Here is a 25,459-nt window from a genome sequence, read left to right as displayed (position 1 = left end):
ACATTTCTGAAATACTTGTATTTGTGAATATTAATGTTCGTCGTATGTTTCACAATGTACTTTACTTAACATTATTTAATAATTTGAATTGTATGCAGGGCCCCATTGAAACCAGTCTTCAACTGTTAAGGCATACTCTGGGTGAAGAAATGGAGTAAATAAAATAAATAAATAATCCTACAAATAGACTTCATGCGCCGCATAAAATCTATTTACTGGCCCACGTCCAGCTGTTGTCTCACCCATCACCGTAGCGGTGCGCTCCCGCTTCGGTCTGGCCGTCTCTGCGAAGCGATAGACCGTACTGTGCCCACTCTGTTCCGTTGGTTTTGGAGCGTTCAGTGCATCGAGATTTCTTTCTGTTATGTTGTGCGTTATATAAGATTGTTCTATTATTATTTCTTCTGTCGCTAGTCTTCTTGAATAATTTCTGGTTTTGAATTCTCATCATTTTATCACCGAGTCCGACTTCCATGGTGCGAAGCATCCTTCATTCATAATGCTTAAATAAAGACAAGAATTAACAACCACTTCCTTTACACAAAGAAGTACAAAGTCAACTTCAAAATGTGTCGCACCATGTGGGAATTGCAATCGTGGTGCCGAAAGGCCCGATGACTATTTTCTGCAAGAGACCAGTCGCATGTATACGGACTACGATTATTGTTGTACCAATTTGTTTTGCTGCGCCGCCGATCTGCCGATGGTTTATTTACAAATAAATGTACATGTACTAGGCCCTATTCTTGAAATTGAAACTGGACTGAATTTAAAACCAAGAATATTTTTCTGTAAAATGTTTGGGCAATTACATTATGCAAAAAAGAGGGAGACACTTGGAGGACCGCATGATTTAATTTTTTAGTCGTGAGATAAAACTGAGCTGTGAAGTTACAATGTACATGGAGGCCTAATTGCTCCTCTGTTTTAGTTTGATTAAATTACACTAATTTTTAACTTAAATTTTATTTAAATGTTTGTTCTTATTGATAAAATGAACATTTTATCTTGAAAAAAAAACATTAGAAAGCACCCTTGCAACAGTTTACCAACTAAGTTATTCCTTTGCCAAAATAAAATGCCAGGAATCGCCTCAGATTTCCCTATACAGAGCATCTAGAATCTCACATTTTTCGGGCCGTATATTTCGGGCCCCGAACCCCACGCCGTAAAGGGCTCCGCGCTCATCGCTCGCATTTAGTTCTCAGGGTAAATACTCCCCAAAGGTGTACCCCCAGTCTAAAATATTCCTGGATCTGCGCCTGCTTATCGTAGTCCAGCGATACAGAAGGAAGTGATGAGAGTTGTCTGGTTTTGAGCAGCAACGATTCATACGAAAACCGTTCCAAACTTGCTGCATGTAATTATCAGTTAAGTGTTAATTCAATTTTTTTCCTTCTCCTTGTTGGAAATATGTTCACCTTTCTAGATGGAATTAAAGTGTCCTCACTAATTCAATTAAATGACAGAATTGAGCGTGATTAACATTTAAAACAATATTTAGCAAACAAATTAGGTGACACAATTTTGTCTCACGAATAATTCTAAATATATATTACTGAAAATATAAAATTGAATATAAAAAGTATACCACTCAATATCAAAATTGTAAAGGATTACACATTAACAAACAACCAACACCATTGAAAGATTAAAACTTATGACCATAGAAATTATCCATTTCATTTAGAATGATAAAAATGTACAGGATGCATGGGGAACAGCACTATGCTGCATTATATTTGTCTTGCACTTAAGTTCGGAAGTTCATTTGAATGCCTGAGGGTTCTTTTCATAAGGAGGAGAGATGTAGTTCTTAAATTGTTCAGTTTGTTTCCATGGTTTTTTTTAAATGAATAGTCTACCTTTAGTCTCTCTTCTTTGTTCAAAACTTATGTATTAAGCGCTATATAAATGTTTATTATTATTATTATTATTATTATTATTATTGTTTTAATGTGGACATTCCGAGCTCTCACAGCATTTTAGAATAACTATTATAACCACCTTCGACGATTACTCGAAGAGCCCGTTTTTGGATGCTTTCGAGGAGGTCAGAGTGAGTATTAGTCAATCCTCCATCCCATACTGGTGCGCCATATTCAAGAAGAGGCCTACATCCTGGACATGTAAATAGTGTCTTTTGAGAAGACGAAGCATGTAAAATGTTCTACCCGCTCCTTTAAGCAGGTCTGTAATGTGTATGTCCCATTTCAAATTGTTCTGAATAAGTATGCCAAGGAGTTTGATTGATTGTGCTGTTTCCAGTTGATGATCACGCAGCAGGAACAAAGGTGGCGTTGGGGGTTACCACTGGGATATAATTTCCATTGCAAAACAGTTAGTTGGGTTTTAAATCATCATTAACGGTCATGATGGCAGCTGGAGCAGGATAAAGGTCAACGGTGGCTTCAGCAAGTTCAGTTTACCAATAACGAACAGGCACATAAATAATGCTAACGGTGACATTATTGAAAAGGCAAAGAGATTCCCCATCCTGTACATTAATTGTAAACAGGGGGCGTGGGGGGCAACAGCCCCCATGAAACCTTGTCGTCGCCCCCCCCCCCAGTCGCCCCCCACTGAGATTTTGAGTTTCTAAAAAAATTATCATTGATCTACATGACGCCCCCCCATGAAATGTTCCAGCCCCCCCCCCCTCCCGCAGCGCCCCCCACTGAAAAATTCCTGGCTACGCCACTGATTGTAAATGAAAGGGATAATTTCTACATGGTCGGACGTTTTAAAACTTCCAGTGGTTGTGGTATATGTGTTGTGAAGCATTATTGTGTTTCCTTTAAATGTGGTCTGCGGCTGCAGGGCCGATTGGAATTTCAGTAATGCAATTGTCATGTTATGCAAGGCTGTCTTTATAAGTCAACCACTGTATTGTACTCGGCGCAGTTGGTCTAGAGGCGCCGTCGACAACGCCCAACATTTATTACTGTTCGCTTCACGATGTAATCTTATCTTATGTTCAGTTGAGTTGTCAGAAATAAATTATTTGGACCCAGAATTGGTCTCCGTATTTATATTTCTTTGAGTTTTGTCCTCGTCGATCCCGGTAGTGTTTAGCAACACAACATATGGTGGAAGATCCGGGTATTTGAAAATTGCAACCATGGCAAGAGTGTGGCGTTGTCGACGGACCACGCCTGGGACCGGCTGTCCTTGCCTAATTTAGGTAAGTAAAACTGTACATAGGTGGCGTCGATAATTATGTTGTTTGATTTTGGTGACTGAGACAGCAATGCGTATGTTTTTTTTTCTTTTCCTTCGATTGTATTTTGTAAATTATTCATTAGATCTATGTGACTGTAGGACTTTTGGTTGTTTTTTTTTTGTATTGAGATGACTGAAGTTCATGCGGACAAGAAAGTCGAGATGGCGTTTAAATATGACTTGTCGTCCGCTAAAATCAAATATACTGGTTCTCCAGATGAAGATTTAGATTCATTTGTTCAGAAGTACGAAGAAATTGCAGTGTTGCGAGATTATACAGACACAAAGAAGGTGTTGGCTTTCCAAACTTTGATTGATGGTCACGCCAGAGTTTTACTAGAATCGGTACCATCCACTAAGAAAGACACAATTGACAAGATCTATCGCATTTTGAAAGATCATTTTGAGGGAGATTCATGGCGTTGGGGTGTAGAAACAAAGCTACTTTCCCGAAAACAACTCTCTACGGAATCACTAGATGATTATGCTTGTGACATTATGCACTTGTGTAAGCAGCTCAAGAAGTCGGAGTCCGAACAATTATCATTGTTTGTGCGTGGTTTAATTCCATCACTTCGGGCTTTTGTATTCTCTAAGGAGCCTAAGACCTTTCATGAAGCACTTAACGCGGCCCGTTTGGCTGTTTCTGTTCAACTTACAGCCAACGAATCCATACCTAACAATGTAAATGTTTTGAATTCCGGCCAGATGCTCGAGTCCAAACTAGACACAATAGCTAGCATTGTGAAGGATTTAGCAACTAAGGTAGAGAATCTGGAACTTAAAACAAATTCCAGAAGTGCAGTTGATACGAGGCCTAACAATGTAACCAGTGGTCAATTTAGTGTGAATGAGCCTGGGTATGCCTATGATGAATCTAGATCATTCCATTGCTATCGCTGTGGCAGATTTGGCCACAAGTGGAGAAAGTGCTATGCTAAATATGACGTCAATGGACAACAGTTAAACTAGCTCCCCCATCTTTTTGGAGACAAAAGAAGTTGATTCAGACACTTAAAGGTGGGGCAAATAAGAGTAGGTCTGAAGATTGTGACAGATATTTACCATTTAGACGTGTACGAGTAAGTTGTGTTCCCAATGATCAATTCCAGACAACTTTAAATCAGTCTAATAGCATAACTGCAGAGATAGGCAATAAGACGATACAGTGTTTAATTGACACCGGTGCAGATATAAATGTTATTGATCATGAATGGTTCCACACTAATTTTCCGTCTTTATCCAAATCAGTGGAAGGAACACCAGTGTCTGATGTAACAGTTGCCAATAGCGGTAATTTACAAATCACTGAATTAGTAACTCTACCGATGGTTATAGAAAATGTACCTTTTACCGTCCTATTCAGAGTAGCTAGGAATCTCAGTACCAACATCATACTGGGTACACAGTTCCTAAGTTTACATAAAGCAGTTATTGATTGTGGGTCTGGTAAACTACACTTGAAAAAGAAAAGTCAGATAAGAGTGAAAGAAAGACAAGACATTTCTCCACATTCACAGTCTGTAATCTGTGCAAAGCTTTCTGATCGACATGCAATTGGGTCTCCAGGTCTTTGTCATGGTGGAAGACGCATTTCAGCCTTGGGTGTATTGGTTGCAAACACTTTGTCATCTGTAATAACCGTTGGTAATTGTGTAAACCTGCTGGTCATGAATGTAACCGACGAACCTGTTGTATTGTACCCTCGTACTAAGCTAGGCACATTCTCACCGATAAATTCATACTGTGTTCATCAGTTTGATATAGTTGACGAAAACACTAGTGTCCACGTTAATAGTGTCCAATCGGATCATCCTATTGAAGTGCCTGTCGTAAATGATCCAACCACTGATTGTACGAGAAGACAAGAACTGTTTTCTCAAGTTAATCTGAATACAGATCATCTGACAGTTAAGGAAGTTGATCAAATAACTGATTTACTGTGTGAATATTCAGGTATATTTCAGTTGGAAGGAGACTCCCCAGGTTTTTATACAGGTGTTAAGCACGAGATACACACCGGTGACCATGCCCCTATTCGATCCCGACCTTATAGAACTTCTCCCCATATTCAAGCGGAGATACGAAAACAGGTAAGCCATATGCTTGACAACAACATCATTAATGAGTCCACAAGTAGTTGGAGTTTTCCTGTGTGTATCGTGCCTAAGGCCGGTAAAAACGAGTATCGATTTGCAATTGATTTTCGTAAACTCAATGAAATTACTGCTAGAGACAATTTTCCATTGCCGAATATCAATGATACCTTGGACAGTTTGGGCTTGGCAAAACCTCAGTATTTCACCACACTTGACCTTGCTTCTGGATACTGGCAAATTGGCCTGGCAGAAGATGCCAAACCAAAAACAGCATTTATTGCTCAAGATGGACTTTATGAATTTCAGCGAATGCCTTTTGGTCTTCATAATGCTCCGTCCACCTTTCAGAGAGCAATGCAAGAAATTTTCAGAGGGCTGAACTGGAAATTTGTCCTCGTTTATTTGGATGATTTGATTATTTTCAGTCGAACATTTGATGAACATTTGTCCCATTTGAGACAAGTCTTTGATCGTATTAGAGCAGCTGGATTGAAGCTCAAACCCAAGAAGTGTACGTTTGGTCAAGAACAAGTGAAATACCTGGGGCATATAGTTAACAAAGATGGTGTTGCCACAGACCCAGTTAAAGTTCAAATTATCAAGGACTATCCATGTCCTACTAAAGTGTCAGAAGTACGATCTTTTCTGGGATTAGTAGGCTATTACCGAAAGTACATAAAAGATTACTGTAAAATAGCGGAGCCACTAGTCAATTTGACACGCAAAGATACATCTTTTGTTTGGAGTAAAACGTGTCAAGATGCATTTGAAGAACTGAAACAAAAGTTGCAAGAACCACCTGTTCTAGTCTATCCACGATTTGATGGAACCGAGTTCATTTTACAAACAGATGCTAGTAATGTTGGTTTAGGTTTCATTTTAGCTCAACAGCAAGATGGTGAAGAAAAGGTGATTTCTTACGGTGGTAGGACATTGAGCAAAGCTGAGAGGAAGTACAGCACTACTGAGTTAGAAGCATTGGCAGTAGTTGAAGGTATTAAGAAATATACCCCATATTTACAACATACTGTGAAATTCAAAGTTGTGACTGATCACTGTGCCCTGAAATGGCTGTTTAACAAAAAGCAAGAAAATGGTAGACTTGCAAGATGGGCGCTTAAATTACAATGTTATCAGTTTGATGTAATTCATGTTTCGGGGCGTCAGAACTTAAATGCAGATGCACTAAGTAGAATAAGTTCCGTGAAAGCCTGTACTGATTGTGATCACTGTCATGTTGCATCATCGTGTAACTTTGAGATAAAGATAGATCCTGTGTGGCAGCATTCTGATTTAGATGAAATTGAATCCGATGTTTTTCAGGATCCAAAGAGTTCGGCAAATGAGCCTGCCGTCAACGTGATCAGAAATTTTCGCTACCAAAAAGGCAGACGACATGTAAATAATGGTGATCCAGTCAAACTAAATGTGCCTCCTTTTCCAAATGAACTAAAACTTGATCAGTTTAAAGAAGCATTATTGGTTGATGACTTTGCTGGGCCTATGATGGATTATTTGAGAAATGACAATTTACCTCATGATGCCAAGAGAGCCAGAAATCTATTGTTACAAGCTGACCAGTACTTTGTTGATAAAGATCTTTTGTACAGACAGTGGCAAGTCTATGGGAAGAAGACTACTCCTGAACAAGTGGTCACTCAACTGTATATTCCGGTATGTTTTGTTGACATTGTATTGAGTAACTGTCATGATCATGTTTTAGCTGCACACTTTGGGCTACAGAAAACGTATCATAAAGTACGCCAACGCTACTTCTGGAAGAGCATGTACCGTGACATAGATAACTGGGTACGCTCTTGTCGCTCGTGTTCACAAAGAAAGACACACAGACATAAAGTTGTAGCCCCACTTGTTACCATGATAGTTCCTGACGCATTCGAAAGAGTCAGTGTGGATGTATTGGGCCCTTTGCCAATTACAACTTTTGGTAATCGTTATGTACTTTGTTTTACCGATCATTGTACTAGGTGGCCCATTCTAGTGCCATTAGCTACTACTAATGCAGCAACAATAGCCAGAGCATTGTTCGATTATGTGATATGTGAACATGGTTGCCCAGTAACCTTATTAAGTGACAGAGGTGCAAATTTCCTGAGTAACATTGTTCGTGAGGTTTGTCTCATTATGCAGACTCAAAAGCTCAATACCTCTAGCTATCACCCACAGTGTAATGCTGTACAAGAACGTTTCAATTCTGTAATTCTGGACACTGTGTCGCATTATGTGAATGAGTTTCAGACAAATTGGGACCAGTATATCACAGCTATACAGTTTGCCTACCGTTCAACTCCAGCAGATAACTCAATTGGGTTTAGTCCATTCTTCCTACTGTATGGAAGAGAGGCAAGATTGCCGTTGGACGTGGCACTCATTTCCAGACTTGATTATCAAGATAAGACACTGAGAGATCATATACATAATTTGGTTTCAAAGTTGGAAGTATTTCGAGATGTATCAAAACGTCGCACAGAAGAAAACCAAGCAAAAATGAAAGAACGCTATGATGAAACCACTAAACAAGTAGAGTATCAGGTTGGTGATCTAGTATGGATTTACTTTCCAGTGTCTCAAAAAGGATTGTCAAAGAAACTAATGAAGCTGTGGGCCGGACCATATCTAATGGTACAACGAACGGGTCCAGTAAATTTTCGAGTAAGAAACCTTGAAAACCATAAGTTGCTGTCGTCACCAATACATGTAAACCGTATGAAATTTGTCTATGACCGATACGTTCGCCCAAATAACGACATTTTCCCTGCAGATCCCCAGCACAGAACTTCAGTAGACGACTTGGTACAGGAAGATTGTCCTGAAGACTCATTCGTGGCACTGAAAGCAAAACAGAAAACTAAGAATCCAATTCAGATTGTCCCCGGGGTGGCACAAAATCTCGCCCCTGAAAATGATGTCGAGTTTGAAGTTGAACGTATTCTCAGAGGCAGATACAGAAATAACAAGCTACAATATTTGGTAAAGTGGAAAAATTTTCCTAGTAGCCATAATTCTTGGGAACCTGTAGACAATTTGAATTCTACATGCCTTGAGTACTTGAAGACAAACCCGGTTCGTATAACTGGCTGCAAAAAGAAGTAATGTACTTGCATTTTTAATGCCTACCAAGACAATAAAATCATTTGAAAATTATTGAAACTGATTGTGCTTACGGACGCATGTTGTGAAGAATATTAATTAAGATGTTATAATGATTAAGAAGAAGAATAATTGGATTAAATGGAGAAGAATCCATATACAGCATTGTTGTCGACGTCACCACTTAACTGTTTCTTTTGTGAATATATATGTAAAAAAAAATAAGGGTCCAAATGATTGAAATTAAATTTATTAAGTTTTAAGTTTGGCTCAGTAGTCCAGCTTCGATGACAAGCCAGCACCTGGAGAAACGAGGACGGTTGTGTGAAAGTGAGCGAGGATGTGAGATGATGATGCGACAGTGAGACGTGGAAACCACCTTGGGAGTTCTGCAGACTCTACCTCCAGAGAAAGGATCACCGCGCGGGATTCTGCTGAGCTTTCACTATCGAAGATTGATGACGGATTGGGCGAAGCCAAACGAGTAGAAATTTGTTAAACAAGTTAATTTAATAGTTGAAATGTAACATTGCAGAAGCCAAACGAATAGAATTTTGTTAAACAAGTTATTTAATAGTTGAAATGTAACATTGCAGAAAATTAAATATTCTATCAATTATCGTTCGTTGAAATTTAATTGCCAGGCGCCAATTCTGTTAAAGAGGGGGCGTATGTTGTGAAGCATTATTGTGTTTCCTTTAAATGTGGTCTGCGGCTGCAGGGCCGATTGGAATTTCAGTAATGCAATTGTCATGTTATGCAAGGCTGTCTTTATAAGTCAACCACTGTATTGTACTCGGCGCAGTTGGTCTAGAGGCGCCGTCGACAACGCCCAACATTTATTACTGTTCGCTTCACGATGTAATCTTATCTTATGTTCAGTTGAGTTGTCAGAAATAAATTATTTGGACCCAGAATTGGTCTCCGTATTTATATTTCTTTGAGTTTTGTCCTCGTCGATTCCGGTAGTGTTTAGCAACACAACATATGTATAAACCTTTTTAATGTTCATATTTTTTAGGCAACCCCCCTCCAAAAAAAGTCTCTCTCGTAAATTCTCTCCCTCCCGTGCCACCCCTTCCTCCCCTAATGAATTTTCTTAGGGGGATACCTTGAAAGAGAGGAAACAAAGTAAAGCCGATGCGGCCGTGGCGGTTTCGCTCTGTTTTGGCGTGGATGGGAGAAATAATACCGTCCCAGCTAGCTGTCAACGCTTACATTTTTGTTTGGATGGAGACTATTTATGAAAATCCCACAAGGCATGCACCACTGACAGATGCTACAGAAGAGGTCTGGAGCTGAGAGATTGATTCATTGAAAAGTGTCAACTCATGGTGGATGAATGAGAAGAACTATAGATCGAAAGATCCCTGGGTCGAATCCACCAATTGTCATTTTTCAAACAATATTTTTCTTCTTCAAATTTATTTTTGGGACTTTTTTAATTAAAGGGGGTAAAAAAGAGTCCACGAACATATGTGTCTTGGAAAAACCGCTACACAGGTTTAATGCCTTTCTGACAAGTAATTGGCCATCTGAATGAAATACAAGTAAATCCAATACTAACAACTCATCCTAAACAGATTTTTGAGCGGCTTACAGTCGTCCAGATTTTAACAATAACACATTATACAATCAAGTTGTGATCGTTCATTTTTATATCAGTTTCATTGCAAATAAATCCTCAGTAACAATGATTCTGTGCAATACAAAGGGCCTATGTTAATCCCACACAAGCGTGAGACACTCTCTCTGCATGGAAGAGTATCATGTCTTTTCGCAATTCAACAATTTCCTGCTGACTTAAGCGATTGGGAGAAGCGTCTCTATCGCGTTCTTCCAACAATACGGCGCCTACCTCCTTAAATCGGATTCGTCATGACAGTGCGGAGTACACATGTTTTTTTTTTTTATATATATTTGGCAGCATGAGAATTGGTGATTTCGCGAGGCAAGCTTTCAATTTGTCAAATGTTGACTTTCAGTCCATCTTATTTGACTTCGTTACGCTTGATTGTATCTGTGAGTGCATGTTGCAGCAACAGAGGCGTAATTAGCGATGAACTTACGATAATATCCGAAAAGGCCTATAGAAATGAGACCATTTGCTCTTTTGGTCTTGGTGCACTTTGAATTTTCTCGACTTTTCCCGACTGAAAGTTACTGATACAGTCCACAAGGTACAATAAATGCTGTTTTGTGTCTATAACATGCCAATATCCCATTGTGAAATCTACTTTGGGAAAAACAATAGAAAATGATTAGGTTTTACCGAGCGTTCCATCCTCGGGATCCCAAAGCAACGTGTACATCACGCGCCGTTCATGAACAGCGTGCGGCGAACGGGAGCTGACACAACGCCACCGGACTTTGAGTCAATGTCGGGCCACGTGCAATCGCACACGTTGTTTGCACATTAAACACGACGTAATTGTGTCAACAAGGAAGATGTAAACGGCCTTCGTTCAAGCAAAGATGAATTATTGGGGGTGTTAAGTAGCGATAAATCTTAAAGCTATATTAAATTACATACATTTTTTTCTCTCGAAATGACGGAGCCGAAGTCCGGCGTCGCACTGTCGACTTTCTCGCGGTATATATTCGGAATAAATTGAGCTACAGAAATATATTTGGTATCATTAGAAAGCCAATGAGTTGCTGTTTAACATTGTGTGTAACTCAACAAGTTAAAGGTGGGGTTAGAACTCATTATGACATGGCAGGTCACACATCTATGTACAATACATGTACTTAGTGAAATCCTGGTGATTTCAAAGAACACGATCATCAAATGTTTGACACATTTGGTGTTTGTTTCAATTTAAGTTTCCGCCTACTATTCCACGACCTTGCGAGGCAGAAAACGCCTCAAAAATTGACCGCACACGGTAAGCTACGTGCCGAGCAAACGGCCACGCGAATGACATGATGGTTTTGCTCTATTCCAAATACACTGGAATGCAACATCTATTTTGTCCGGTTGAAGCAAGTCAAAATACGCATTAAACACATCCTTATAAAATAACGGAATATTTTTCCACGACTTCACTTGCTTATAGTTAACATTGCAATAATAAAGCAACTGTCCTCCATACTAGGGAGCTGTAAATTCATTAAATAATACTTTCCATGCTGCTTGATTCTCTTCGCTTTATTTCTGTGCCCATTTTATACGTAAAGCTTTGAACATAGACTTAAAGTGCCTTCACCGGCTCCTTCGCCCATATCACATTAAAAGGAGTATCAGTACAATGTCTCTTAGATCCTAACCATAATGCCTGAGACTTATTCACATTTAATTTAAGACCTGAAACCCTCCTAAAGGACTCAATAACTATTTGCAGAAGGCTCATCTGCTATAACACAACTCGTAACATAAACATGTTGAAATGATCTTAATCTCTTTATCTTTCACTGATAGGCCTATGCCTTTAATATTGGGATCTTCCCGAACGGAACATGACAATAATTCCAGAGCCAAAATAAATAGATATGGGCTAAGAGAATCTCCTTGCCTTACACCTCTTTGTAAATAAGTCTGTCGTGTATTCTTTTAAATAATTTTGTAGTTTTTGTATGTACCAGAATTCGATTTCTGAATAACACGATTCGGCGTAGACGAAACGAAATCGAATACCCCGGGTCGAAAACGTGTGTTCATTGTTTGAATTCGTTTGGACTAAATTTGAAATTGTCTGACAAAAGACGAAGTTAAACATTAAAAGTGCACTAAAAAGTGTTGCTGGACGAATTCGAACAAATTTTGTTTTTTAAATAGCCGGGAATATCTTACTAAAAATTTAACTTTAAAAAGCTTCATTATGACAGTTGATAGCCCTGCCGGTTAAAACTGAAGGATATCAGTTTGTGTCTACAGCTGTGTGGAATAATGTTACCCATAAATCGGCTGTGGAGAGGATGACTAACGTCTCCCCACACCAGTCGTAGCTTCTCAAGCAGCTGATTGCTGACCCTTCGATGGCAAACACTCATTGGTTATTCTACTAGCTCGTATGATGGTGTTGTCAATTATAATGAAATTTCTCACTGTATAACAAACAGTAGGTCCACACATTACAAATAAAATAAACGAGTGATAGAATATCATCTTATTTTCCTTAGTTTACTCAGACAGTACATTTCGAGTTCAATGTTTTTTCTATATGATTCACATGGTTGCTCTAACCCATCATCAAAAACAACTCCAAGATGTGACGTCAAAAACCCGTCCAATCCACCCACGCAGTCACTCTTTGCTGCCGCCGAGACCATAGAGCTAGGACCCATCTCTTTGCCAGACCTTATGCACGGACGAATAACATTCATGCATTTAGAATATGGGTCATTCTATAAATTTGGGGTCCACTTTTTTTCCCGTCCCTGTTACATCTGACATCTATGATTGTATAATTCTGATGCAATGCAGTCATCCTCCAAGAGTGATTATGAATAGCAAACTACTTACCCAACAAATAACAATCATTTGATTTTGAAGTCACTTTTAATGATGCTTGAATGGCAAATTAGTACCAAGGTAACAGGGACAGGAAAAATGTCACACTTTGGACCCTAAATTTATAGAATGACCCACATGGGCAACTGCAGGAGATGTACGCAGGGAACATAATTATTAACTTTATTAAGTTGGCCAGCATATTAATGAGCAGGATACAAAGCTGTAACTATTCATTCATACATATAGGAGGCCGGCCAAACAGTATAGCTAGCCTCATCTCGCAATTATTTGGCCATTCGAAAGGTCGGGGAAATGGCAGACAGCAAAAACATGGGACTGTTGGGAAGATGGCGTACCTCTGTGAATATCGAAGCCTTGGAAAGAACAGTTCGCCGGGGTGACATGCTGGAGTTTTGCCGCGGTGTGTACGCACATTGGGGTTTATACATCGGTCAGTACCTCTCAATGCAACACGCCGTCATACATGTCAGTATACCCGAAGGAGGGGCGCGGTACTCCATGAAGAAGATATCAGGCAGTGGATTTGCAGCGAGTCAAAGGCCCGAGATACGAGTTGATACGATTGGAGAGATTCTCGGCGGTTCCGGCAGCAAGGTGAGGATCAACAACTCCAGAGACGAAAAAATAAAACCTTTGCATCCGAACGACATCGTTGAAATGGCAAAAACAATGCATGGAGACAAAACGCCATTTAATTACCATCTTATCCTCAACAACTGCGAGCACTTTGTGAATCTTTGTCGATATAATAAACCCCACAGTGAGCAGGTTTCGGCTGCAGCTAGGAAAGCTGGCTGTTTTGTCTTCATTTTTATATGCATGATGTGCGTGTGTCTGATCTGTCTAGTGATGCTTTTGGAATAGTTCTTCATGTTGGAACCAACAACACATCCGACCACCCAGAGACTATAGCGGCAAAGATCATCCCTCGGCGAATTACTTAAAGCTAGAGCAGTAACAATCACATCGATTATACACAGCAAAAACCAATCAGCGCTTCAACACGCAAGAAGGTATGATTCAAATAATCTGATAAAATCCATCGCAAAGCAAAACGCGTGTGGTTTTTGACGGCGTGCACCTTAACTCGACAGGAGTACATCTACTCATGGAGCTATTAAACACATGCCACGAATAGTCCAACACATTGCAGATTCACCGAAGAACACCAGAGGCACAACTTCACACTGCATCCCTCATCAGAGAACCCCTTTTGGGGAAGACATTGTACTCTGACGTCCTGAAGAAACGGACTGCAGCGAACCGAGATGTCTCGACGATTTTCCAGATAGCCAACCAGTTCTACCCGTCCCCGCATCGGAAACAGCATCCAACCAACCTCAATCAACCACAACACCCAACGATTCAGATAAAAACTCTCCACACACACTATCGTGGCCAGGAATGGAACAAATAGTGAAATCATGGTGATTTCAAAGAACACGGTCATCAAAATAATGTTTGATACATTTTGTTCGTCAAAATGAATAACTTTATTTAGTCATTACTGAATAAGTTATATAATGAAAGACTAATTTGCAGTCAGCAAATCAACAATCGGTCGAGGCGATCGGAATGCGGCATCGAGGAAGCTAAGGTGGTGCATGGTGTTTGTCCTTTTATGTAAATTACAAAGGGTGCCATCCAAATATTACCATTATGAAGCATTGTGTATTGGGCATTTTCTAAATTACTTGCACTACAGATTCGCCGCCAGGAAAAAAAGAACAAATTAGAAATCGAAAAGAAAAATAAATCGCCGCCCAAAAATTCCATTTTTGAATTCCATTTGTCATAGTGTTATGGAACTTGTGGAATCCCATGTTTTCCCTCTCCCACCGCTATCTAGATCTTATAATGCAAATCGCTGATTGTCCCCTGTCCACACGGCCCGGGCTCCCCTGGTGGCACGCGCATCATGGACTGTAAGTGTAATGGGCCACTCGACGTCGTGTGTGCAAATCGCTGATTGTCCCCTGTCCACACGGTGGGCCAGGCTCGCGTGGCAGCCCGCGCATCATGGACTGTAAGTGTAATGGCCACCCGACGTCGTGTGTGCAAATCGCTGATTGTCCCCAGTCCACACGGTGAGCCAGGCTCGCGTGGCAGCCCGCGCATCATGGACTGTAAGTGTAATGGGCCACCCGACGTCGTGTGTGCAAATCGCTGATTGTCCCCTGTCCACACGGCCCGGGCTCGCGTGGCAGCCCGCGCCCGGGCTCGCTCACTGATCATTGACTGTAATAAACAAAGGCATCAGGGGAAGTTTTATTTATGAACTGTAAATGGGAGTTTTATTTATGGGCCACCTCCGACGTCGTGTGTGCAGCCCGGCCCGCGCCCGGGCGATCTGCGGCGTAACCCGCATTAAAGGAGTTAACAGACTGAACTTGAAATTTATGAGTGGATTAAAGGCATGCGTGGTTGCTTTAACAATTGTTTCGAAACAGATGACCTAGACGGGTGTTCTAATTGCATTCAACAACAATCAAGGGCGGATCCGGGGGGGGGGGGCCAAAGGGGGCCATGCCCCCCCAAAAAAAACGAAACCAATTTTTTGTTTTTATGTAACATCGCAATAAAGGCAGGCAATGAGTACACCACCATCTTTTCCTCAAGAAAACATTGGTTAAAGTAGTCAGAAATTGCCTCAGATCGCACCAAAGAGCATCTAGAATCCAAAAAAAATTCGGGGCCCTTAAGCGGGCCCCGAACCCCACGCCGTAATTTTTTTGACCCACTTTTATGGGGGACCAAATTTTTTTTGGGCCCCCTCAAATTGTGTTCTGGATCCGCCCTTGAAAACAATATTGGCTTTATTGTAAAGTGTAATTACAAACTTAAGGGCACAAGACTCCATTTTGAGAGCAGTGAAATACACTTATTCACATCTTACTTTTGACGAAATTCGTCTCGCGAAGCTAACTCGTTCTAATCAATTTAGCGCATCATTCATTGATATCTAGCACTTGCGTTGCATTGAAATGCCACCGAGGAGATTGATACGATGGGAATTTGAGTCGGAGAGATGTTAACTATATATTTGATTCGGCTGGCACAGAATACTACATTAGTGTATTACACTACTCTCAAAATGGATGTGTCGGCCACAGGTTTGAAATTCAAATTTACATTAGAAACATATAATGTTGTGCAATGCAATTACAAACTGGTTAAGGTAATCTTGCAAATTGTTAAACTAGGATTGTCTATATCTACTCAACCATTTTCATGATTAAGCAAGTAATAACATAGTCGTCAATCGAGTGCTACAAACCGCTCAATTTCTTTATTGAAGCATAAACTGATATACACCGCGAGTTATTGCTCAAATAGTTTCGGACCTTTTTGTTAGTGTGTTAGGGGCAGGCCCTGTGTGGTCCTTTGACATCAGACTACATACGCTGTAGTCTCATGACAAAACTCACACAAAGTTCATCAGGTGGTTGCACAAGACCTATATGCCAACACAACATCATGGCTTAATCAACATGGAATTCCAGTATGCAGAACAGTGAAGGATCCTATTGGACCAATTCAAAAGAGCAGAAGAGTTATTAATGTGTTCAAAGAAAACAATGTCAATTTGAAATCTTTTGAAATGAAATGCAAATAGCATTTAAAACAACGAAAATGTTCAAATCAACAAATACAACAACAGTAAACTTGCATCATGGATTTTTAAAAATGCAAAACAACTTGTTTTACTTCCCTGCCTACCCTTATTTTTCCAGGTGTGATTCTGGAAACAAAACTTAAGTTGAATCATGGATCAAATTTTTTTCCCAAAATAAAATATTTTTCGTACCTACCTACCCAATTTTTTTTCAGAATGTAACCGGAAACAAACATTTAATTTTGCATGGCCTAACCAAAGTTTACCTGCATATAGTGGATATAGAAAATATACGCAATATAATGATAGCAAAAAGAATATCACGACTGCAACATTTATAGCTCAGTAGTTAATTATTAACACACAGCTGTAACTATTCATTCATACATATAGGAGGCCGGCCAAACAGTATAGCTAGCCTCATCTCGCAATTATTTGGCCATTCGAAAGGTCGGGGAAATGGCAAACAGCAAAAACATTGGACTGTTGGGAAGATGGCGTACCTCTGTGAATATCGAAGTCTTGGAAAGAACAGTTCGCCGGGGTGACATGCTGGAATTTTACCGCGGTGTGTACGCACATTGGGGGTTATACATCGGTCAGTACCTCTCAATGCAACACGCCGTCATACATTTCAGTATACCCGAAAGAGGGGCGCGGTACTCCACGAAGAAGGTTTCAGGCAGTGGGTTTGCACCGAGTCAAAAGCCCGAGATACGAGTTGATACGATTGGAGAGATTCTCGGCGGTTCCGGCAAGGTGAGGATCAACAACTCCAGAGACGAAAAAATAAAACCTTTGCATCCGAACGACATCGTTGAAATGGCAAAAACAATGCATGGAGACAAAACGCCGATTAATTACAATCTTATCCTCAACAACTGCGAGCACTTTGTGAATCTTTGTCGATATAATAAACCCCACAGTGAGCAGGTTTCGGCTGCAGCTAGGAAAGCTGGCTGTTTTGTGTTCATCTTTATATGCATGATGTGCGTGCGTCTGATCTGTCAAGTGATGCTTCTGGAATAGTTCTTCATGTTGGAACCAACAACACATCCGACCACCCAGAGACTATAGCGGCAAAGATCATCCCTCGGCGAATTACTTAAAGCTAGAGCAGTAACAATCTCATCGATTATACACAGCAAAAACCAATCAGCGCTTCAACACGCAAGAAGGTATGATTCAAATAATCTGATGAATTCCATCGCAAAGCAAAACGCGTGTGGTTTTTGACGGCGTGCACCTTAACTCGACAGGAGTACATCTACTCATAGAGCTATTAAACACATGCCACGAATAGTCCAACACATTGCAGATTCACCGAAGAACACCAGAGGCACGACTTCACACTGCATCCCTCATCAGAGAACCCTTTTTGGGGAAGACATTGTACTCTGACGTCCTGAAGAAACGGACTGCAGCGAACCGAGATGTCTGGACGATTTTCCAGATAGCCAGCCGGTTCTACCCGTACCCGCATCGGAAACGGCATCCAACCAACCCCAATCAACCACAACACCAAACGATTGAGATAAAAACTCTCCACACACACTATCGTGGCCAGGAATGGAACAAATACCTCCAAACGGTCAGAGAGATGCTCAATCCACAGAACAAGGATCTACAATAAACGTATATCCAGACGGTGTTATCTACAATCAAAGCTCCGAGGGTTTCTCGTTCGCTCAACTTAATGTAAGAAGCATAATTAATAAATTTGATCATTTTCAAATATTCATGTCTAGAAATCCATTTGATATCATCTATTTTGCGATGGTTCAATCACCGAAAATGAGATCACCCTATAGGGTTTATATCCAATTACTCCATTGTCAGACAGGAACCGGCAAGGTGGTTTGACATGTATATTAGAAACAGTTTACTTTCATTCGTCCTATTTACAAGAATGAAGCGGATATTCTCAGGCAAAGATTCCAAATTGCACGTACCATTCCAGGAACACAAAAGCTGCACTGTTTTTGTCCGATGTCTAAAGACAAAATTAAGGTGCATGATTTTTCCTCCTCCTCAGACTCAAGGGAGGAACCAGTTTGTCTCCAAGTCCATGGACAAACTGCATGTATTGATTTTGCAGATATCAAGGGATATGTTACAGTGATGTATGACTGTTACTGGTGGCTAGCATGTGTTCAGGAGATCCTTCCAGCATCCCAAGAAGTGGAACTGAGTTTCCTTCATCCCCATGGGCCATCTCCATCTTTCAAGTTCCCCTATCGACCAGTAATTCATGGCAAGGATGTACTAACAGCAGTGGAACCGTTCACTGAAACAGGACGCGTATACAAGATCTCCGCCGAGGAGATGAACACTGCAACACAGACTTTGGTTGAGCAAAAAATGAAAGTAACATAGACCGGTATAACATATTTTTTATAAGTAATTTTGTTCTGCCCTTAATATATATATTAGTTGAGACTATATGGTTGTAAAGGGCAAACATGATGCACAGGTAAAATGTACACATGTACATGTACACAGTACAAGTATACATGTACATGTACATGTACATTTAATATTATGCATACTTTTTCATGGACAGGCTTTCTTCAAAAAATCATAACTTAAAAACTTTAAGAGCGCCCATCCCAATTTTTTTTTAAGATTGTTGCTGACATCATTAACTAACATTTGAAAAAAAATTACAAAATTTGAAGCATATTGTTTTTCGTAATTCGAGGTCAAAGGTCATTTTGTTACGCATTTTCTCTGCACTTCATGCTACGATTTTGGTTTTATTCTATGAAATGGAGGCCATTCAAAGAGCTTTAATATGATGTACAACTTGGCTTTGTAGGCGCTATAGTTTTTGAGATACAAGTATTTAAAGTTCGGAGGTCATGCTAATTAGTCAAAAGTTCGTTGACCCGTATCTCAAAAACTAACGAGTCAATTTACAAAAAAATTCAGTTCTGGGGGTTTCTCATATAGGCCAATCATCACACCAAATATCGTTTCAATCTGTGAGGGTCGGGTCCAAAAGCGTGTTGATTTGACACGGAATGACCCTAATTCATTGGGTCTTGAGGAATTTTAAATTTCCGGACAATGATCAAGAGATGGATGAAAATGTGTACTTGTTTATTTAACAAAGCCCCAAACACCCCTGTGTAGACGATATAAAAATGCATACTCGGTCATATATGTAACAGTATCGATATCAGGATTAAACAACATCAGTTGGTCTGGAAACTTATTTTAAAAACATCTTGAACGCAAAAGGTCCTAGAAGAATGCGTGGAAATGAAGCGGAAATACGAATGTCACTTCAACCGAAAGGCACAACTTCAACTTAAACTTGAAAATGTCAGGTCTTCAAACGAAACTGAAAATATGAAATAACCATGGGAACGACAGCAAGGAGATTATTAATTCGTTTCGAATCGGCCAATATCATGATGACTGTGAAGCCATGTTTGCGAAGGGGAAGAAAACTTAATTGATAAATCAATAACATTTCGATAGCATTGGGAAAAGTAAAAAGAAAAATATACAAATAAGACTCACCTATGAAAAGGGGGCCACCATTCCGGCGTATATACAAGGGCGGATTCAGGGGGGGGGGCCAAAGGGGGCCATGCCCCCCCCCCCAAAACGAAATCAATTTTTTTTTTTAATGTGACATCGCAATAAAGGCAGGCAATGAGTACACCACCATCTTTTCCTAAAAAAACATTGGTTAAAGTGGTCAGAAATTGCCTCAGATCGCACCACAGAGCATCTAGAATCCAAAAAGTTTTCGGGGCCCTTCAGCGAGCCCCGAACCCCACGCCGTAATTTGTTTGACCCACTTTTGGGGGGGACCAAAAAAATTTTGGGCCCCCCCCCAAAAAATTGTGTTCTGGATCCGCCCTTGCGTATATATGCAGAAGAACCAGGTGATGTTTACAAGAAACTGAATATTTTAGCTCCAGATTTAACGATGGAATGAAGCAGCATAGGCAGCAGCCCTGCTTGGTGCTGACTTGTTTGGGAATGGTGATGTGGCAATCGGGGAGAACTGACCAATACATGTACACTCTAGCCACCCGATCCCGCCAAAGTGTAACGGTCGCAACGTGGCACTCTCAGGGGAGAAACCAGGCCACAGCCAGCACGACCACAGCAAGGTCGTACGGATTCAAGGAGAAACTTCAGCTGGGGCAGTCAACTTACCCCACTAGACTACAAGCCAACAACAGGATACCTGTATAAACAAAATTATTGAACATTGAAAATCATATAGGGCCTATATACTAGACTAAACTAGTTAAGTTTTACTGGCGTCTTTACCGGTATGTCATCATTTTATTTTATTTTAGCTGCAATTTTGTGTAGGTCCTACTGTTTTAGTACTAATAATATAATTATTATGTATATTTTTCTTTGTTTTTACTGTCTTTGTAAACGTAATTGAAACAATGTGCAGGCGATTTTGTGTGTGTATATTTCGTATGTATTTTTGTAATGTTTTTAGGCACGCAAAATCACAGAGCATTTCACTGTATTATGTGTGACAATCAATGAAATCAAATCAACAAGCTCCTGCAGTCGAGTCCCAGGAATGACTAAAACGAAAACGAACGCCACGAAGAAATCTTGGATGCCTAAAAAAATGAAATTGAATGCACAACAATGAAAAAGAAACCCCAATTTGATCGGATAGGTAGGCATATATATACAAAATAAATTGCTACAAACATACATTTGGTATCATTAGAAAGCCAATGAGTTGTTGGTTAACATTGTGGATAACTTAACAAGTCCAAGGTGGGGTTAGTACTCATTATGACATGGCAGGTCACACATCTATGTTCATGTAATTAGTGAAAAAAAATGCTGATTTCAAAGATACGGTCATTACATTTTTGACATTTGGTGTTTGTTTCAATTTCAATTTACGTTTAGCTCTCCAAGACAAGGCTGACAGGTGTAACCATTCCTCCACGATTGATCACTAATTTTGATGTGACTGTCCGCAATTGTTCACCACCTATTTTCATGAAGTTAAAGCACATGTGGAGGTCCAGATTGCAGTCGTACCCGGTTCAAATCGTACACATGAAATCGAATCCAAGTTAACTCGTACCTATGAGTCATGTCAAACCCACCTGTGTACGAATTAACTACAAGAAACTAGCCATCATTTGTTAACACTAACTCAAAAAGTCAGCAGAAGAGGTTGAGAGCGCTTTTTACTCGCAGCGTGATTTTCCGCATGGCGCAAGCCGGGCCGGTGCCTCCAATGTACGGCCCAACATGGCCGTCCGTGCACGGTGACATCGTTTTTGACGGGGCGCGGTTTGTGACATTTGCCGTTTTTTCAACGTTCTAATTTTTCATCCTTTCATTTTATTTTCGACCCACTCCAAAAATAAATTCGTGATTGGAGCCTCTTTGTTTGTAAAAATTAATAACTTTATTTAGTCATTTCTTAATGAATTATATAATTCAAGACTAATTTGCAGTCAGCGATTATTAAAATAAATTGTCATATTGACAATCGGTCGAGGTGATCGGAATGCGGCATCGAGGAAGCTAAGGTGGTGCATGGTGTTTGTCCTTTTAAATTACAAAGGGCGCCATCCAAACATTACCATTATTAAGCATTGTGTTTTGGGCATTTTGTGAAATAATTACTACGGAATCGCCACTGGAAAAACAAATCAGAAATCGAAAAAAATAACCATCGCCGCCCAAAAATTCCATTTTTGATGACCCCAATAAAAAAGAAACGCCAAAAAAAGAGATTGTTTCCCGAGTAGCAATCATAAGCTTTTGATTCACTTTCAGAATCCCGATCACGGTCTAGCCAAAAACATACAGAAAGGAATCAGGATTTCTCTTTCCTTACGTATGTATTTTGTGTGTGTGTGATTTCGTAGTTTTTAACGTTTGAGTTATGTATGCGAGTCAGGGTTGTGCACACACGTACCGCCAACACCAAAGTTTAAACAAAGTGTTTCTGAACTGTTCCTAACTCAGACACTATCAACAGAAAATCAAAAGAAGAACCACTTTTAAAACTGTATAAAGGCCTGCAAATGTAACGAGCAAGTAAATTTATTCGTTATAGGATAATATACAGTTCAAGGAAAATCGAAATTTTCAAAAAACACGCATAGGGCTATATACCAGCATTAAGCGTCCGATTACCCGGGGACACAGACACAAAACTGAGACATGTTATTTATTTTTATTTTTAATCCAGACTTTTTTTCTTCAGACCAATCCGCCAAGCAAATAAAAAAATCCGGGCCACTGCGAGTATCTACGCAGGAAACACAAACTGGACTCATGCATGATATACGGTGTGTAGTCATGCCACTGCAGTGGACTGGTTTAATGTAGACCTATATATGCATCACTTCGTGGTGCTACTGATGATACACAATCATCTTATCAGATACATACATTTGATTTTGTGGGCTGCGCATAATGTAAGCATGTGTGTAAATTTACATGCAAATTTTCATGGTATAGAAATGATTTTCATTGTGATGATCAGAATTTATCCACAAATATGACTTATTGTCCATGGCCATGCGGTCCATGGACGGACGATGGTTTACAACATGAACGAATTATATATTAAATTCTCTAGCATGGACACTCGGACATCTCTGAACAACGTGCTGCACGAGAGCAGCATGTCATCTGGACCTCCACATGTACTTTATATTCATGAAAATGGGTCGCAGAAAAATTGCTGACAGTCACATCAAAAGAAATTCTCAATAGTGGAGGAATGGTCACGCCAGTCAGCCTCGTCTTAATGGTTGAAACGTGAATTTAAATTGAAACAAACACTAAATGTGTCAAGCTGAGTACGCATGTTCTGTATGGCATTCTGGATTGACGAAGGAACACAGGGAATCGTTCAAAAACATTACAAAAAAGAGCATTTCGCACAATCCTTTCCATTGATGTTTGCGAGCACGTTGCCTATGACCTTAAATATGTCTAATAGGTTACAAATCCCCTCTCTCCAGCAAAGACGTGATCATCTCTGTTTAACGTTTGGTAAAAAACCTTCTCTCATCTCATAAGTACCGTGACTGCAGGCTCCCTCCCAAAAAGGTTAAACAATCTCCGCAATATCAAATTTACCAATACATGTTTGTACTCTGTCCATCCCTCGATGTCGAAGCAACCGATACAAGAATAGTACAATCCCATTCTTAACCAACCTGCTGAATAACAACTATAAGCTTTACGCTTCATATCCTGGTGTGATTTTTATTCTCATTTTTCCCCCGTAATCTGAGCAATCCATATTTCTCCATGTTTGTTTTCCCAACTGTTTTTAATCAACTGTCTCTAGTCATTTTTTTTTTAAATTCTTTCGTTGTGTACCTCCATTCTTGTTGTTACATGCATTATTTTGTGTAACTCCCATTATAATTTTTTACCGGTCTTGTAATTATTTTTGTTGTAATGCATACAGTTTTTACTTCTGTCTATTTTTTTTTTAATGTTTTTAGTGTAAACCTGCCCACAATTTAGCCTTCGGGCTGCGACGAAAGAGTGAAATATACCATTTAATAATAATAATAAAATAATAAAAATAATAATAATAATAACATTTATTCCGAATATATACCGCGAGAAAGTCGACACGACGACAGTGCGCTGATGTACTTCGGCAACGTCATTTCGAGAAAAAAATGAACACCCCCAAGAATTCACGAAGGCCTTTATTTGAACAGCTTCGTTGTAGATACAATTACTCCGTGTTAATGTTGCAAACCACGCGTGTGCGATTGCACGTGGCCCGACTCTGACTATCAGTTCCCATTCGGCGCGTGCTGATCAGCGCTTGAGGTTCAAGTTGATTTTGTGCGGGGTGTGTAATGTGCCACGTCCGATCAGCTTTTTACGTGCAGTGTAATCGTTATTTACGAACTGATAGAAAGATTCATTACTCGCTTCGTCAATTTTGTTAAATTCTTTTTAATGCTTTTTTAGGCCTTAAAATTAGATAATTCAATTTAAGTTTTTTACAGACTTCCTGTAGGACCCGCAGACACCCTGGATTTTACATGACTTTGTCCGTCATCAGTTTCTGTTCTCTATTAGTGTGTGTGACGCGTCACATGATCCGACTGAATGTTGCTGGTGAATTTATTAAGCCCAAGGGCATCATTTTGAATGGATGTTTTTACTAATAAATTCATAATTATGTACGCATGCGCATGAATGGGCCTGGCGGCAAAAAGCGAAAGCGGTCCATTGAAATGTACAGGGGCCCAAATATTCGGGTCATTTTCTCTCAATTTCTCCAGGATTTGTCGCTTTTTTTCCTTCAATGGTTAGCAAGCCCCTAAAATCGTCATGTAGACATTACTTTCTGGCTCAAGTGGGTTTTTGGGGCACAGAATAAAACATTTTTTTTTTCATCCCATGTGTACGAGGGCGAAGGAAATAAGCAGGACCCCTTTCCGCACGAGTGGGGAAAAAATAACCGTGTGCTTCGGGGTTAACCGTCCTCCGAATGTTGGGCCGAATGTCGGGCCGAATGTCGGTGCTGAATCGCGCCGGGCCTTACCGTGGCTGAATCGGGGGCTGATTCAGCCCGTGATTTAGTGGACAGACCGCCACGTTGACGGGGCGGGTACAAGCTCTGGATGTACGGGGCTAGGACACCAGGCAACCGCGCTATACAGATTCATGCCATAAGAGAAGTGTGGTGTTCAATGGTCAATCGACGCACCGCACCAAGCACTTGCTGGCCCCGTCCAGCTGTTGTCACACCCATCACCGTAGCGGCGCGCTCCCGCTTCGATCTGGCCGTCTCTGCGAGGCGATAGATCGTACCGATAGAGGATTCTTCAAAAGCACCCTAGGCACTGTAGCTCGCAAGCCTGAAGAAACCTGTGGAGAGAATACAATGAGAAGAAATAACAGTTTTAGAGGTGGGAGGAAAATCCCAGA

The 25,459-nt window shown here is 40.3% G+C and overlaps 1 protein-coding gene across 1 annotated transcript; it reads left to right on the top strand.

Moving 5' to 3' along the window:
• The first annotated feature begins 2,775 nt into the window (after positions 1–2,775).
• Positions 2,776–14,326, top strand: LOC119730015 (uncharacterized protein K02A2.6-like). The gene is made up of 4 exons (XM_038202806.1): positions 2,776–6,315; positions 6,919–7,874; positions 13,192–13,503; positions 14,063–14,326. The coding sequence occupies exons 1-4, from the start codon at positions 4,551–4,553 to the stop codon at positions 14,324–14,326; spliced, it is 3,297 nt and encodes a 1,098-aa protein (XP_038058734.1). The 5' UTR covers positions 2,776–4,550.
• The last annotated feature ends 11,133 nt before the right edge of the window (positions 14,327–25,459 follow it).

Source organism: Patiria miniata, unplaced genomic scaffold, assembly GCF_015706575.1.
Source record: "Patiria miniata isolate m_02_andy unplaced genomic scaffold, ASM1570657v1 HiC_scaffold_22, whole genome shotgun sequence".
NCBI lineage: Eukaryota > Metazoa > Echinodermata > Asteroidea > Valvatida > Asterinidae > Patiria > Patiria miniata.
This window is presented reverse-complemented; position numbering and strand designations above follow the sequence as displayed.

What these genes read in the sequence shown, in the direction of transcription:
- LOC119730015 (XM_038202806.1), top strand. Translation starts at nt 4,551, where the DNA reads ATGGTTATAGAAAATGTACCTTTTACCGTCCTATTCAGAGTAGCTAGG. An exon ending in CTAAACAAGTAGAGTATCAG is followed by an intron (nt 7,875 to 13,191) that starts GTTGGTGATCTA and finishes GCCATTCGAAAG; the next exon opens with GTCGGGGAAATGGCAGACAG. An exon ending in TCGGCGGTTCCGGCAGCAAG is followed by an intron (nt 13,504 to 14,062) that starts GTGAGGATCAAC and finishes AACACATTGCAG; the next exon opens with ATTCACCGAAGAACACCAGA.